Below are 14,469 nucleotides of genomic sequence, written 5' to 3' on the forward strand. Positions count from 1 at the left end.
CAGAGTCTTTAAAGAAATCGTGATGGGAGATGGTAGTTCAGGAATGAAATGTTGGTCCTGATGAAATGAGGGGTGTTAATTTCCATCAGTTTCACAGAACCATGATGTTTAACTTCCTTTCTGGCCTTCCCCTTATCAGTCAGAAACAACAGGGCTGGGCGGAGAATGGATTGAGGGCAGCACAGGGGGAAAAGGACTTCGGGGTGTTGGTTGATGAGAAGCTCAACATGAGCCAGTGATGTGCGCTGGCAGCCCAGAAAGCCAACCGTGTCCTGGGCTGCATCCAAAGCAGCGTGGGCAGCAGGTCGAGGGAGGGGATTCTGCCCCTCTGCTCTGCTCTGGTGAGACCCCACCTGGAATACTGTGTTCAGCTCTGGAGTCCCCAGCACAAGAAGGACATGGAGCTGCTGGAACGAGTCCAGAGGAGGCCACAAAGATGATCTGAGGGCTGGAGCACCTCTGCTATGGAGACAGGCTGAGAGAGTTGGGGCTGTTCAGCCTGGAGAAGAGAAGGCTCCGGGGTGATCTTATTGCAGCCTTCCAGTACTTACAGGGGGCCTACAGGAAAGCTGGAGAGGGACTTTTTACAAGGGCGTGTAGTGACAGGACAAGGGGCAATGGATTTAAACTGAAAGAGGGCAGATTTCGATTAGATATAAGGAAGAAATTCTTCTCTCTGAGGGTGGTGAGGCACTGGCACAGGTTGCCCAGAGAAGCTGTGGCTGCCCCATCCCTGGAAGTGTTCAAGGCCAGGTTGGATGGGGCTTTGGGCAACCTGGTGTAGTGGAGGGTGTCCCTGCCCATGGCAGGGGGGTTGGAACTCGATGATCTTTGAGGTCCCTTCCAACCCGAACCATTCTGTGATTCTATGATTCTATGATGAGAAGACTTGGGTGTTTCAATCAATTATGATTGCTCCTAAATGCAAAGCAAACATTATTAAAAAAAAATAAATAAAAGGCTTGGTTTTGGTTGAACATCTTCATGGGCTTTCCTGTTTCTCAGCTGCGAGCAGGTGTAAGATGAGCACATAATGAGCCGGTGCGGTGATCTGTGATAGATCCGATTTCTGCTGGAGTCTCTGAGGGGCTCAGCCCTACGTGTCAAAGTAAATTCCCCATGTCATCTCCAAACCCGGCTGGGGACGGGTACCTGTTCTCGGATTTTGGCTAAATTGCAGATTTTTGTGCACGTTCTCTATTGATTGTGTTTGAATAGCAGAATTTGACTTTGCTGTTGAATGTTGCCGAAAAAGCTAATTAACACGGGTGCTTGAAGAGTTGCTTGGCAAGGCTAACGATGAGCCAGCACTTAGCCCACCGCTTGCCGGTGTGTGATAAAAAGCATCATTTAAAATTAGATTTTGGGGCTGTCTTTTGCAGATAGTGTTAAAACATTGTGACTGTTAACGGCATTATTTTTGCAAGCAGTTGCTTCCGTTCACTGTGGAGTTTTTCACGATAGTTTTAAAGAAAAAAAAAAAAAATCGCAGCCCTGCTGTGGTGGACCGCAGACGTTTTGCAGCGTTTCGAAAAAACAGGGATTTGAACCGGGGATTGATTTTTCGAGGGGAAAAAGCGACGGGCGCAGGCGGCGCCACCGCCTCTCCTCAGGGAAAGGAAGCGGCGCCGCGGAGCGCGCGGCGGCGGGAGGGCGGGGGCAGCCGCTGGCTCCCGCGCAGGCGCCGCAACGGCCGCGGCGGGGCGCGCGCGCGCCGAGCAGCCGCCGGCCAATGGGGCAGGGGCTCGTGGGGGGGGGGAGGGGGCGTGGCCCGCCGGCGGTGCGCGCGCGCGGCGGGAGGGCGGGCGAGGTTTGAAAGCGGCGGCGGCGGCGGCGGGCGGCTCGGCCCGGTCCCGCCGCCGGCTGCCGTCCTTCTCGTCACGGCGGCGCGGGATGGCGGAGGCCTTGGTGAGACAGCGCGGGGAGGCGGCGTGGGGGGTCGTGCGGTGGGGTGGGCAGCGGCCGTTCCCTTCCGCAGCAGCCGAGGCGCGGCCCTCTCCTCGCTGCGCTCCTGAGGGGCGGGCGGGCCTGTGGGGCCGCCTTCCCGCCCCCCGGCAGCGCGGGGAGGCTGTGGGGATGCCCCGCTTCCCCCCGGGGAAAGCGGGGCCGCTGTTATCGCTCTGCCCTCCCTCTTGGCGCCAGTTGCCGCCACAAACACTTCTGTTCTGAGGGCTCCTCTGCTGGGCGCCCCGTTCGCCTGAGGCCGCCGGCAGCCGCGCCGGTCGCTCGTCGCTGAGATCTTGTTTTTCACGGGTTAACGCGTAAAAAACCGACTTTGTCTAGGCGTGCCAGAGACCTACTCATCTTTCTCCTACCGGTGTCTGCCAGAGGTACGCGAGGAGCTTAAGTTTTAAAAGCTCTTTGTGTGTATCGGGGTATGAACATTATAAACTGTTAAAAGCTTTTTAGGTCTGTTACAGGAATTTTTCATTTTCTTATGTGAAAGATTGCTTGCCAGTTGACTACACTGCACTCCGCTGCAAGTGTGAGCCCGAGTGAATGATCTGCTGTGGATTATGGTTTTGCTGTTTCCGAAGTGATGACTTTTGGTCAGTCGTTATTCCATGCAACCTAGAGTTTCTTCCTGCCATTTTAAGCTGATGCTGAAGGTTTGCAGTGGAATAAATCCTTACATGCTTTGGGTTATTTTTATTGCAAGAAGTAATATCAAAGAGGAGTCACAAGGAAGTGCAGGGTAATGTCAGTATGGCAAACGTAGGAAAAATGTGCTGAGTTTTGTTGTATTAGGACTGGATAATCTCCCCACTGCACATACATTCTGCTCCAGTTTACACAAATGAAGAAGAGGTCATAATTGGTTTTCAGCTAAACATTTAGAATTTTTTGGTGAAAAACAGTATTTTGCTTAGGTCTTTTGCTCGCCCTTCCTCTTTGTATTGTCTACAGTCTTTCCCTGTTCCCAGCTCAGTAGGCTTTATTTCGTTTGTTGGCATAGAAAGTAACATTGATAATACATGGTCGTTTGAATTATTACTACTCTAGTTGTGATAATAGATGGCTGGAGTCATGTCTGCTTTTCAAATGACTTTGATGACACTCGGGATTCAGGTATATGAAGAAGTGCTGGGAATTAATCCAGGCTTTAGTTTTACCATGGAACAGCTGATGTGTTCTCACTGCCTGTCAACATGGTCTTCCCTGTGACAAACACAGGGTGAGACTCTCCGTGAGAGCAGTGCTTACAGAGCAGCAGATGTGCCGTAAGGTTGTGTCCTAGCTTGATTTGTGGTAGATCGTTCCTTTTCCTTACTTAAAAGATTATTTTGGTAGTTGTCACAGAAATGTTAACTAAATCCTTAGATTCTCTGTGGTTTCTGTCATGTGACTCTCCTGCAAGTCTCTCTGGCTGTAAATGCAACAGATGCTTGGTGGTTCTTGAGGAAAGCTGAATTTCTGGCAGTTGTTACAGGGGCTGTAACTGCTGCCACCTTCTAAGGAAAACAAGGCTGCAAAACTCCCACTAGTTTCAGGTGGATCGGGAATCCTCAAGACTTGCTTACACGAGGAATGGGAGGTTGGTCACTTATTTGTTTTTCTGTCATGCTTAGTAAAAATTGATTCTTATTTCTTCACAGAATCATTTTAAAAAAGACTACAGAGCAAGATTCTGCCATGGAGGAGGGTAATTTACATTTAAAATTTTATTATTAAATACAGTTGTTTGGAAAACATTGGTTTTTGTCTGAGAGCTTAATGCCAAAACTATTCAGTGTATCTTATTAAACTGATGCTATGATGTTTCCCAAAATTCTTGTATTTCTTAGTGTTGAGAGGAGCAAATTGTGCTGGGGGACAAAGCACCACGAATTTCTTTTGCGTTCCTCTGCTGAAGCAGCAGGCTGTGGTACCATGGTGTAGCTATACCTAAGCTACCCCTGACTAGGCTGTCTGAGCATGGAAGCCGTAGTCTGTGCAAACATCTGATGACACCAAGCTGTGTGGTGTGGTGGACACGCTGGAGGGAAGAGATGCCATCCAGAGGGACCTTGACAGGCTGGAGAGGTGGGCCTGTGAGAACCTCATGAAGTTCAACAAGGCCAAGTGCAAGGTCCTGCACGTGGGTCAGGGCAATCCCAAGCACAAGTACAGACTGGGCGGAGAATGGATTGAGAGCAGCCCTGAGGAAAAGGACTTGGGAGTGCTGGTGGATGAGAAGCTCAACATGAGCCAGTGATGTGCGCTGGCAGCCCAGAAAGCCAACCGTGTCCTGGGCTGCATCCAAAGCAGCGTGGGCAGCAGGTCGAGGGAGGGGATTCTGCCCCTCTACTCAGCTCTCGTGAGACCCCACCTGGAATACTGTGTTCAGCTCTGGAGTCCCCAGCACAAGAAGGACATGGAGCTGCTGGAGCGGGTGCAGAAGAGGCCAGAAAGATGATCCGAGGGCTGGAGCACCTCTGCTATGGAGACAGGCTGAGAGAGTTGGGGCTGTTCAGCCTGGAGAAGAGAAGGCTCCGGGGTGATCTTATAGCAGCTTTCCAGTACTTAAAGGGGCTACAGGAAAGCTGGAGAGGGACTTTTTCCAAGGGCATGTAGTGATAGGTCAAGGGACAATGACTTTAAACTGAAAGAGGGCAGATTTATATAGGATCTAAGGAAGAAATTTTTCACTCAGAGGGTGGTGAGGCAGTGGCACAGGTTGCCCAGAGAGGCTGTAGATGCCCCATCCCTGGAAGTGTTCAAGGCCAGGTTGGATGAGGCTTTGGGCAACCTGGTGTAGTGGAGGGTTTCCCTGCCCATGGCAGGGGGGTTGGAACTCGATGATCTTTGAGGTCCCTTCCAACCCAAACCATTCTGTGATTCTATGACTCCTTGTATGAAGGGATAGATGTGCAGCCTGCACATTTCATTTCTGGGTTTACTGGGATGGGATAACTGTGCAGGCAACATTACTTGAGGACTGATTTAAAAAAAACTTATTTATTTCAAGTGAGAATCTCTCTTCATGCCAAAGCTCTTTTACCTGATGGCTGCTGCAGTAGTTGTATGTTTTCTCTTATGTAAAGAGATTTCTTCTTTTTCATCATATTCTGTGGCAGTGGGGCTTTTTCTCCTGGAGTTTATGTTTAGACAAGTTTCTTTGCAGGTGTCTGGGCATGGCAATGGTAGGGAAAATATATTAAAATTGGGGCTAGTGGAAATAATCTAAAATATTAAGTAGCAAGAACCTTACCACTTTTATGTTGTTGGGATAGGAACAATTAGTATTTTTGATTGAAAATATTTTTTTCCCCTCTTCTTTCCAGAAACAAGATTGATGTACAGCCAGGTCAAAACGTACTGAAAATCATCCAGGATTGTTTCGAAAGTAGGTTTTCATTTGGTGTTTTGCTTAATTTTCTGGTTAAAGAAAAAAATCATTTCTTCCTTGTATTGTATTTAGTGGTAAATAAATAGAAATAAAAAATAGAGATAAAAGGATAAAAATAAAGTCGTTCTCACAGTCTCTAAAAGCACTCCCTTCCCAGGTGCTTAAAACTGTCTTAACAGTTTTGTAAAGGTAATCTTTCTCCAGAGTAGCAGGATTCTTTCGTGCTTGGATTTATGTCACCTTAACGAGCCTTTGCAACTTGTCAAAATAAATGAAGCCGGGACAATTCCAAGAATCCCTTACTTACGGTTTTTCCTTTCTAGGTTGTGACAGTGATCTCACAACAAGGTCTCCAAGTGCTCCCCGTTGCTCAACTCCTGTTGTCAGAAACAAGAACAGGACATCGATACAGAGCCAAAGGGTACGTTGGTTATGGCAGTGTCACAACACAGCGTTGGGCACAGTTTCACCTGGAAACAAGCCTAGTTTTGTTGACCCCACCTGGAATACTGCGTTCAGCTCTGGAGTCCCCAACACGAGAAGGACATGGAGCTGCTGGAGCGAGTCCAGAGGAGGCCACGAAGATGATCTGAGGGCTGGAGCACCTCTGCTATGGAGACAGGCTGAGAGAGTTGGGGCTGATCAGCCTGGAGAAGAGAAGGCTCTGGTGTGATCTTATTGCAGCCTCCCAGTACTTACAGGGGGCCTACAGGAAAGCTGGAGAGGGACTTTTTCCGAGGGCATGTAGTGACAGGACAAGGGGCAATGGCTAACTGAAAGAGGGGAGATTTAGATTAGATATAAAGAAGAAATTTTTCACTGTGAGGGTGGTGAGGCACTGGACCAGGTTGCCCAGAGGAATTGTAGATGCCCCATCCCTGGAAGTGTTCAAGGCCAGGCTGGATGAGGCTTTGAGCAACCTGGTGTAGTGGAGGGTGTCCCTGCCCATGGCAGGGGGCTTGGAACTAGATGATCTTTGAGGTTCCTTCCAACCCAAACCATTCTATGATTCTGTGGGATTTGGTTCTGCATGAGTGTGGAATGAATAAGCTCCACGTGTCACTTCTATTAGTATAGAGGCTATGATTTAACTTTCTGTTGTAGTTGTTGGTAATATTTTTTCTTAGTTTGTTGTGCTCTAGTAGTAAATATTCTATAACTAGATTTCTTGAAGACCTTGTTTTCTTGGGTATTTGCTAATGAAAGGTTTTTCAGCTTTTTGTCCAGGACAGTTAAATTTCCTGTGGTGTCAGGTTGAAGCACGCTGTCTTATAACTGGTGGTGGGTGTGGCTGCCTTGGACTCCATTTGGGTTGGTTTCGGCCCCTTTGCCAGCTCTGTGGACACAGTTCTTGGCTGTCTAATGGATAGTAAAATTGAAAGGTGATGCTTGTATAAAAGCAGCTTGTCAACTCCTGACAAACAGTGATCTGAACAACAACTGTGTATCTGTAACTTCCTTGGAGAGTGGAAACAAGTTGAGGGACTTGTTAATGTGCCGTCTGAGAGAATGGTGCCAATAATCCAGTTTGTTTATATAGTTTCAATATTTTGATTCTAATAGTTTTTTGTAAAAATTGGATATTCTTTTAATGGCAGTGTTGAGAACAGGCATCCTTTATAATGGTGATTGTTTACTTCAGTCTGATGTTACAATATCGTATAATCCCAAAGATATTCTTGCAAAACCTCAACCTGACTTAACAAAGGTGAATTAAATTGTTTAAATTAATTCATTCTAATGAAAAGAATCTTGCCTGTGGACTAGCAAGATGTCTGTTCAAAGCTGCAGATAGATTTTTGCTGTCCACACTGTTTTACCTGTTTGAAATTTAGAGTTAGTTTTAGAAAGTCTTGTGACAGAAAGTTGAAGTGCGTAGTTAGAACTGTGCTTCAAATGAAGTCCGAGTAAGAGTTAAGGGAAGGAAATTATATTGTGTTCTGCAGAGGTTTATATTCCTGTCAAAATACTGTTGCTTTATCAAATATTTTATTTTTTCTCATTGTTCATTATCGACTATGACAACCAAAGGCAGGGTTAACTAACTCTGTGAAAAGAGCCTGTAATTCTGAGGAGCCCTTACTTGCATCACCACTAAAACCAGTCAGCAGCAGAGGTTGGTAGCACTATTATTGAACTAATTTTTGGTGGGTTACTGTTTCTTGGGCTTTTGTAACGTTTTGAGTCCAAGAATCAAACCTATTTTATATATGTATGGCAGACTGGTTACGTGGATCACCCCTGAAGCCTGCAATACGTCATTATGTCGCTGGTTCTAGAAAAACAAAATCTCCTGTGTCTAAAAGAGAAACAAATAGTTTATTAAAAGATGTTGAAGCACTATCCAAAAGTCCTTCGGATCCTGAGGATGATCACGAGTCTCTTGAATCACCTCTTCTTGTGGAGGAAGCGAAAAGTTCTCCTGTACATAAGTAAGTAGAACTGAACATGGTGGTGGTGTCTTGTCCCCCCACCTTACTCCTTAGGCTAAACTCCATTGATGAGTTTGGATTGTGAACTCATAAAAAATAATTCCAAGCTTTTTAGAAAATTTCCATCTGGGTTTAGAAAGGACAGACTTGTTGTTTATTAGTTGTTGTTCTACTGGTGATAACGGTTAATTCCTCAAAGTGCAGTACCCAAGTGCAGGAAGCCTGTCAGAATAGATTTGAACTCTATTTCGCAGGAAAGTGCCCCAATTTATCATTTTCTCAGGTAGTCCAGACTTTTTCAGTGAATCCTAGTGACAGTGTTGACTTTAAAAGTTAACAAAAAATTGCAGATATTAGCAGCCATGGTTCCTCTCACTCTGAATATGCAAATATTTTATACAAAGTAGAACAACTTCAGTTGCGATCGTTATCTCCTCTTTGGAGAATTTGAAGCCCAGCTGCGCTAGTGGCCAGTGGTCCCAGCCACAGTTCTGTTTTCCTGGAGTAGTGAATCTCTGGGGTAGATCACAGAGAGGGGCTGACGCTGATCCCATTAATTCCCACTGATGGAGTGAGACTGGGAAGAGAGTGCACCTAGGGTTTAGGAAACCTGATGATTTCTGAAGCACGTTCTCCTAAAATTAGGAATTTGGCTTGCTGAGCAGCCTTCACTTTGATCACAAGCTGACCCCATGTTGCCTCTTGGACACTTGCTACTGTGCTGGGAAGTAGTACTGCTAACCTGTGTTCCAGCAAATTACCAAGTGGAAGCTTATTCGTAAGAAATGAGATGCTGTCAGCAGGAGAAAATGAGGGCATCTGTCCATCTACCCGATACTTTAATGTGCACTCAGGATTTGTAGCATCATATTTGAATGCTGTTTCTCATACACAGGTTACAATTCGATGACCAAAATACTCCTGCTGCAGTAAAGAGCCTGGAAGGACCTCAGACTGGGAGAGATGAGCAGGTTGTTCTTGTGCTAGGAACAAAACGTATTGCTATGTCTTCTGTACAGAAAGAGAAGTCTTTCTCTTCGGCTGTCTTGGCAGCTGTAGCAACAGGAACGCTTGGAAAAAGGTTTGTTTTGAGGCTTAATATGGAACATAACGTGCTAGTAAAATAACCCAGTCCTGAGTACTGGAGGAACATCCTTTTGTCTATAAACATGGTCTGGGAGAATGTGTTTGAGATAGTCCAGCATTACTGAAAAATGCCGCTTGAGGAAGGGTTTGAATAGTTGTTTTGAAGTTTTGTGCTGTTAGGACTTAACAGTGCTGTTGCTTTTGCCTGCCAGTGAAATAGTATGTAGCTGTTGAATAGTGTTTCAGATTGAGCCTGGGATGTTTTGGCAGGTAGGTTGGAGGATTTGGGAAAACCTAGTGTGATTCTGAAGTTAGCAGTGATCAAGCAGTCTTTTTCAGAGCTAGTAAGGATGTTACCAGTTAGACAGGAAGTTGTCTATCCAGCACCTGAGCAATAATGAGGTGTGAATCTGAGGACCAAGCAAGGACAAGCAGGCCTTGTGCTCTTTTTGGAAGCTAAAGGGCAATGAATGATGAACTTTATAATAATTCTTCCAAGGAATGTCCTGTAGCTTGTCAAGGTGTTCTGGAGTCACCGCTAGATTTGCAAGATTGAAAGTCTTTTTTTTTTTCCGGTCGAATGATATGAATATTTTGTCCCTCCTTTCTTTAGATATTCGGCCTCAATATCACCGCCATCACCACCTCCTGTGAAAGATCAAGATACAGAAATAGAAAATGAAATTGAATTTTTAATTGATGACTCAGATGGTGTATCTTCTAATTCTTGGTTTTCAATACCCCGTAAGAACAAAAAATCAAAACCAGATGGCTCTGCAACTCCTGTTTCTAAATCTCAGCCCTCTGAGAAGGAGAAGACAGAGACTAAGAAAGGCAAGAACAGAAAAGGACAGGTTGAAGCACTTACTAAACAGAAAATGGATGATTTGGATGTTGGAGTACCTGACTTCAGAGGAACATCAGAGTCTGATCCAGTTTCCAACAGTGAAGGAGAGGTCCTTAAATCTCAAAGGCAAAACAGTACTCATGTGGGTAAGTTATTTAACAGATCTTCAGCCTTCTTCTTCCAGGTCACATTGCTGGATTTTTTTGGTGGTGGTTTATTGGGAAATAAGGATAAAGTAGATGAGAGACATTAGTGGGTTCCTAATTGATGTTTCAGTTGCACAGTTAGGTTTGGGTGTATGTGAGGCAGTGAGACAGTGTCTTTACTCTTCCCCTCGTCCTCCTTCCTCATAGGACTTTAAAAATTAAGTTAGCAGTGTTGCCTTTTCTTGTGAGCACACAAAGAACCCACAAGCTTTTGCTCCTTTCTCCATAGAAAGAAGATTAAGAAACATGCTTTGAACTGAAAGGGATCAGTTTTTAGAAATTATTTGAGAAGAGTTTTGTAGCAGGAAGCACTAAAAACTGGAAAACAGATAGAATTTAACATTTCTGCCCTTTTTTTCTGCTAGGAAATACTGGAAGTACACCAAAAATTCTGTTGTGACTTTTCCATACACTATAGTTAGAGAAAACCTTTTAATCATCAGGGAAAAATCTGGTTTTGTGGGTTTTTTTTATTTTTTTTTTTAATTCTTTGGTTTATTTGTATGCATTCAGATGTCAACACACATCTTCAGGTTTGATGGGAGAAGATACTAACTTCCAAGTGTTTTGTGTATTGATAGGAAAGACTAAAAAGGATGCACTTAAGCAGGGCTCTCCAAACCGGAAAAAGGAGAGGTCCTGGAAACCAGAAGCTGAAGAAGTGATGTTGTCATGTTCTGTGTTGGGAACAAAAGCATCTGATGCAGGACAACGTAAAGCAAGGCTGCTGCCAAGTGAGGATTCTCCTGTGCCCTCAGCTGGTCATCAGCAAGAGCCGTCTGTGTCTTCAAAAAAGAATCTCAAGTCTTCCAAGTCTCTGCAGTCAGCTTCAAAAGCTTCTTCCCAGCGTTTAGTTCCCACGAAACACACTAAGCAGAAACTTACAGAAGATACAGTAGCTCAGAAACTGGGAGAAAGTCAGGGGAAGAAGCTTAAAAAATCTGGCAAGAAAAGTAGTGATAAAAAACCTCGGTTACAGAGAGAGGAGAGTTCTGACAGCGAGCCTGGTGAAGAGGAGCTCGAAAGAGAGCCTGGAAAACTGAATGAAGTGTTTGCCTCACCTGTGCGGCACAAATTCCAGACGTCTGGGATTCAGAAGCTGCCTGAGTCTGAAAAGCCCAAAAGTGTGTCGCAGGCTTCGGAGTCGCTCGGTGGTGCAAATAACAGAACTCCTGTGAAAGCACAACAGCTTCCCCTAGGCAGCGTGAAGAATTCCGGAAAGGAACGAGTATCAGCCAAGTCCGCAGGGAAGGTATCCAAAAAAAGTGATCGCAGAACCAGCAAAGGTGTTTGCTCAAACCCTGAGGACGCTGAGTCTGAAACGGATTCCGACAGCTCTTCTGTGCAGAAAGCAGCAAGAAAAAGCCAGAAGTCATCAGATGGGAAAACAAAAAGTAGCAAAAGAAAACGTAACGCACAGCATGGACTACAGTAAGCTTTTTATGTAATTCCTTACAAATGCGGTATGACTTGGTAGGTAATTAAACACATCTTGTTAGTTTTTAAACAGTAATGGCCCAGTTGAGTCATGTGATGGTTTCAGGCTGGTTGAATAGCTACTAGAGAAACCAAATGGTGTATCAGCATCCTGTTCTCAAAGGTGGCTACCAAATCCAGTGGCTGCTTCTACATAAGGAAACTTGTGCTGGAATTTTTCAAGTGTTCTTTTGAGACTGGAGTAGCAGATCCAGTTTAAAAACAAAAAATAGACAAAAAAAGATACACATGCACGCACAACCCCACCACCTGTAGAAAAACTTTACTGCCAGGTTTGTTACTTTGTTTACAAATTGAGAAAATAATGTTTCATTCTTCAATTGTATTTATTTTGGTGGAAGTAACTTTACTAATGATAAGTGATCAAAAGAATAAGCTTCTTTAACCAGTCTAATTGAGTTTTAATCACTGTGCAAAGAACGTGCTTTGTATTTTTTTTTTAAATGTCTATTTTATGGTTCTATTCAGTATATAAAGTTATTACTGAAAGGAACCTGCAGGTTAAGTAAAATTGACTTAACATAATAATAATAATTTTTTCTCTTCTAGAGATTTCTTTGCAGTTGAGAAGGCTACAAGTCATGAAAGGTAATTTCCTGCATTGTCTGCAAAACTTGCATTTAATCTCACTTGTGCCTCACTGAGAACAGCTGTTTGGTGCTACTACTGCATTCCATGTTCTACTGGCGCAGAACCTAGTAGCAAAGGAGTTGTGGTTCATGCCTGAGGTGTTTAAATACTGTGCTGATGCAGTTAATAAACTAGTAAAACTCTTCTTCCTGTCATGAGTAAGGGGTCATAGTAAGTTTCTTGCCCTTGGGGATTTTTTTTTGGCTTTGAGGCTTGCTTCCACATTGGTGTGTGGTTTTTGAACAGAAACACCAGTGCTCCTGGAGCTAGTAACAACTGTGCTGATAAAGTTACTGTTAAGTAAGGTGTGGAACTGTACCTACGACCCGAACTCTTGGTTGTGCACAGTCACAGACGGGGAAGGGAGGAGAGGTTGAGCTGTCAGAGAAGTCCTGCTACAAGAAATTTGATTGCTCTAGAGTCTCTGGTGGAGTTACATAGTTGTTAATCATTGTCATTTGGTGGGGGAGATTTTATGACAGAATGCATATTACAAATTACAATTACAAACTATTTTACTGTCCTTTCCTTACGGTATGCAAAACATTTCTTTAAAGCAGTTCTATAACCGTGGGCTATGGAAAATTTCTTGAAACATAATGCTACAGAGGAGAGGAGGTCTGTTTCTTTTGGAAGGGAATAAAAAGAAAAAAGCTCAAAAGATTTTTCGGAAGCCTGTTTAGAGAGAAGGTGTGAATGCCATTTTGTCTGCCTGATGGCCGAGTAGAGAAGCCATTGATGAATTTCAGACCTGTGCTTCCTAACTCACAGTCATTTGCTTCAGTGTCTGGGACAGACAAAGGGCAACAAAACTCACCCCATGTGATCTTATATTTGCTCTTGATAGTGCTGTAATGTTCCTTTGACATTTAACATGTTCAAGCAGGTGTTTTTTTTTTTTTTTCCTTTGAAGTGGACCTGTTCTAGAACGTGGTGATAAATTTAGTTCCAGAAGTAAGTCTTATGAACAGGATAATACATCTTCAGGTAACGTTTAAAGTTGGTGTTTTCTTGCATTTTATGTATAAGCTTCTTATAAGCTGTAATTGATGGTACAGTAATTCCTGTCGTATTCTGCTTGTCCAGAGTAAGAAATGCAGATTTTATTAGCAGATTTATGCCCAAGTATGTGATAACAGAATGCCAGCTTTATGTTGTGTTCGCTTTGGAAGGGCACATACTACATGTTTGGCATCAAGCCTGCCAGGTTAAAGTTATCCTTCCAAAATATTTTTGAACAAATTTTTTAGACTCGGTTTGATGCGTTGCCAGGTGATGGTGCTGTACACAATCACTTCAGGCCACCCTAGACCAAATTTTACAGCCTTATGGAATTGTGGCCTGTTTGTCTAAAAATATTTTGATTTTCTTTGAAGTTTCCCTACACAAGTTGCACTTTCTGTCATAATGAATATGGGCCCCGGGGATAGAAAGTCTTTTCCTTAGTGTTTTAGGCCAGTTGTCAATGTTGTTAGTTCGTGGAATTCTTTCTTCAGAGTCCTAGTTTTGTGTGTGGTCTGGTAAGAAGTTTGTTCTGGAGTCAGAGGTGAGTGCTATAATGCTGAATGACCTTGCATTTCAATCAATAAAATTTTATGTGTACTTAAAATTTGCCAATGTTTAATCAGAGGGATGGGTCTGAGGAATATTTACTTCAATGTATAGTTTTCGTGGGATTTTCAAGCTTTCACTGTTTAGAAACTGATTGCATATGCTGTTTATCTACATTGGGTTTAAAGAAAAAAATGTTAGTGGGAAATACTTCTGCTTTGTGGTACCTTTGATTGCTTCTAGTTGAGTATATTGAATAAAAATCAGAAATAGTAAATGCCTATAGTGGTTTTTTGCATGTTTTTTCAGATAATTCTGAAGACTCGGATTACCAAGAGAGAGAACTGTTGTCAGACTACGTAGCAAGGCATAAAATAGGTAAGATTATTTTAAGAAATCTTAATGTAAGTGCATAAATACCAATGTATTTCCAACTTGATGTAAACTTTGCTGAAGGAGACACAGGAATGGTTCATATGTTAGTAAGTATTTACAGATAAAGCGTGCTAGTTCTTTAGGGTACTATGACCCTTCTCTAATTTTTAAGTTACTTTGAAAACTTCTAGTGTTTCTTTTATTACTGTATTCAGCAATTTTCTTTTTAACTGTCACATTTCCATTTTTCCTTTAATATTGAGCCAAGACACAGTTCAGTGAGAGCAGGAAGAGTTTGAATTTGTTTTACACAGTGTAACTGCGGGTGCAAATAACTTGCCTTTGGTGGTGGTCCGAGTCCGGACAGGATGCAACAATGGGCCTGCAGTCGATTCCAGTCTCATATTAGTCTGTTTTTATTGGGTTTTATTCCCTTTGTGATTTTTTTTATGCACAACACTGTAGTTGTCTACCTTCAAAAACTATTTTGGCAAGTTTTTTTTTTATTTACTGTTT

At 43.5% G+C, this 14,469-nt stretch overlaps 1 protein-coding gene across 1 annotated transcript in view; it reads left to right on the forward strand.

Annotated features, from left to right (window-relative positions):
• Positions 1 to 1,880: 1,880 nt before the first annotated feature.
• The window catches only part of CENPC (centromere protein C), a 30,800-nt gene continuing 18,211 nt past the window's right edge, over positions 1,881 to 14,469 (forward strand). The window contains exons 1-12 of the mRNA XM_086612254.1: positions 1,881 to 1,908; positions 3,597 to 3,643; positions 5,265 to 5,326; positions 5,653 to 5,750; positions 7,361 to 7,445; positions 7,551 to 7,761; positions 8,657 to 8,842; positions 9,461 to 9,840; positions 10,482 to 11,331; positions 11,947 to 11,985; positions 12,941 to 13,014; positions 13,888 to 13,956. Of these exons, the coding sequence (XP_086468380.1) occupies positions 1,894 to 1,908; positions 3,597 to 3,643; positions 5,265 to 5,326; positions 5,653 to 5,750; positions 7,361 to 7,445; positions 7,551 to 7,761; positions 8,657 to 8,842; positions 9,461 to 9,840; positions 10,482 to 11,331; positions 11,947 to 11,985; positions 12,941 to 13,014; positions 13,888 to 13,956 (2,116 nt within the window). The 5' untranslated portion in view covers positions 1,881 to 1,893. The remainder of the gene's footprint in view (positions 1,909 to 3,596; positions 3,644 to 5,264; positions 5,327 to 5,652; positions 5,751 to 7,360; positions 7,446 to 7,550; positions 7,762 to 8,656; positions 8,843 to 9,460; positions 9,841 to 10,481; positions 11,332 to 11,946; positions 11,986 to 12,940; positions 13,015 to 13,887; positions 13,957 to 14,469) is intronic.

This window comes from Tauraco erythrolophus, chromosome 5 (genome assembly GCF_009769465.1).
Source record: "Tauraco erythrolophus isolate bTauEry1 chromosome 5, bTauEry1.pri, whole genome shotgun sequence".
In the NCBI taxonomy this organism is placed as follows: domain Eukaryota; kingdom Metazoa; phylum Chordata; class Aves; order Musophagiformes; family Musophagidae; genus Tauraco; species Tauraco erythrolophus.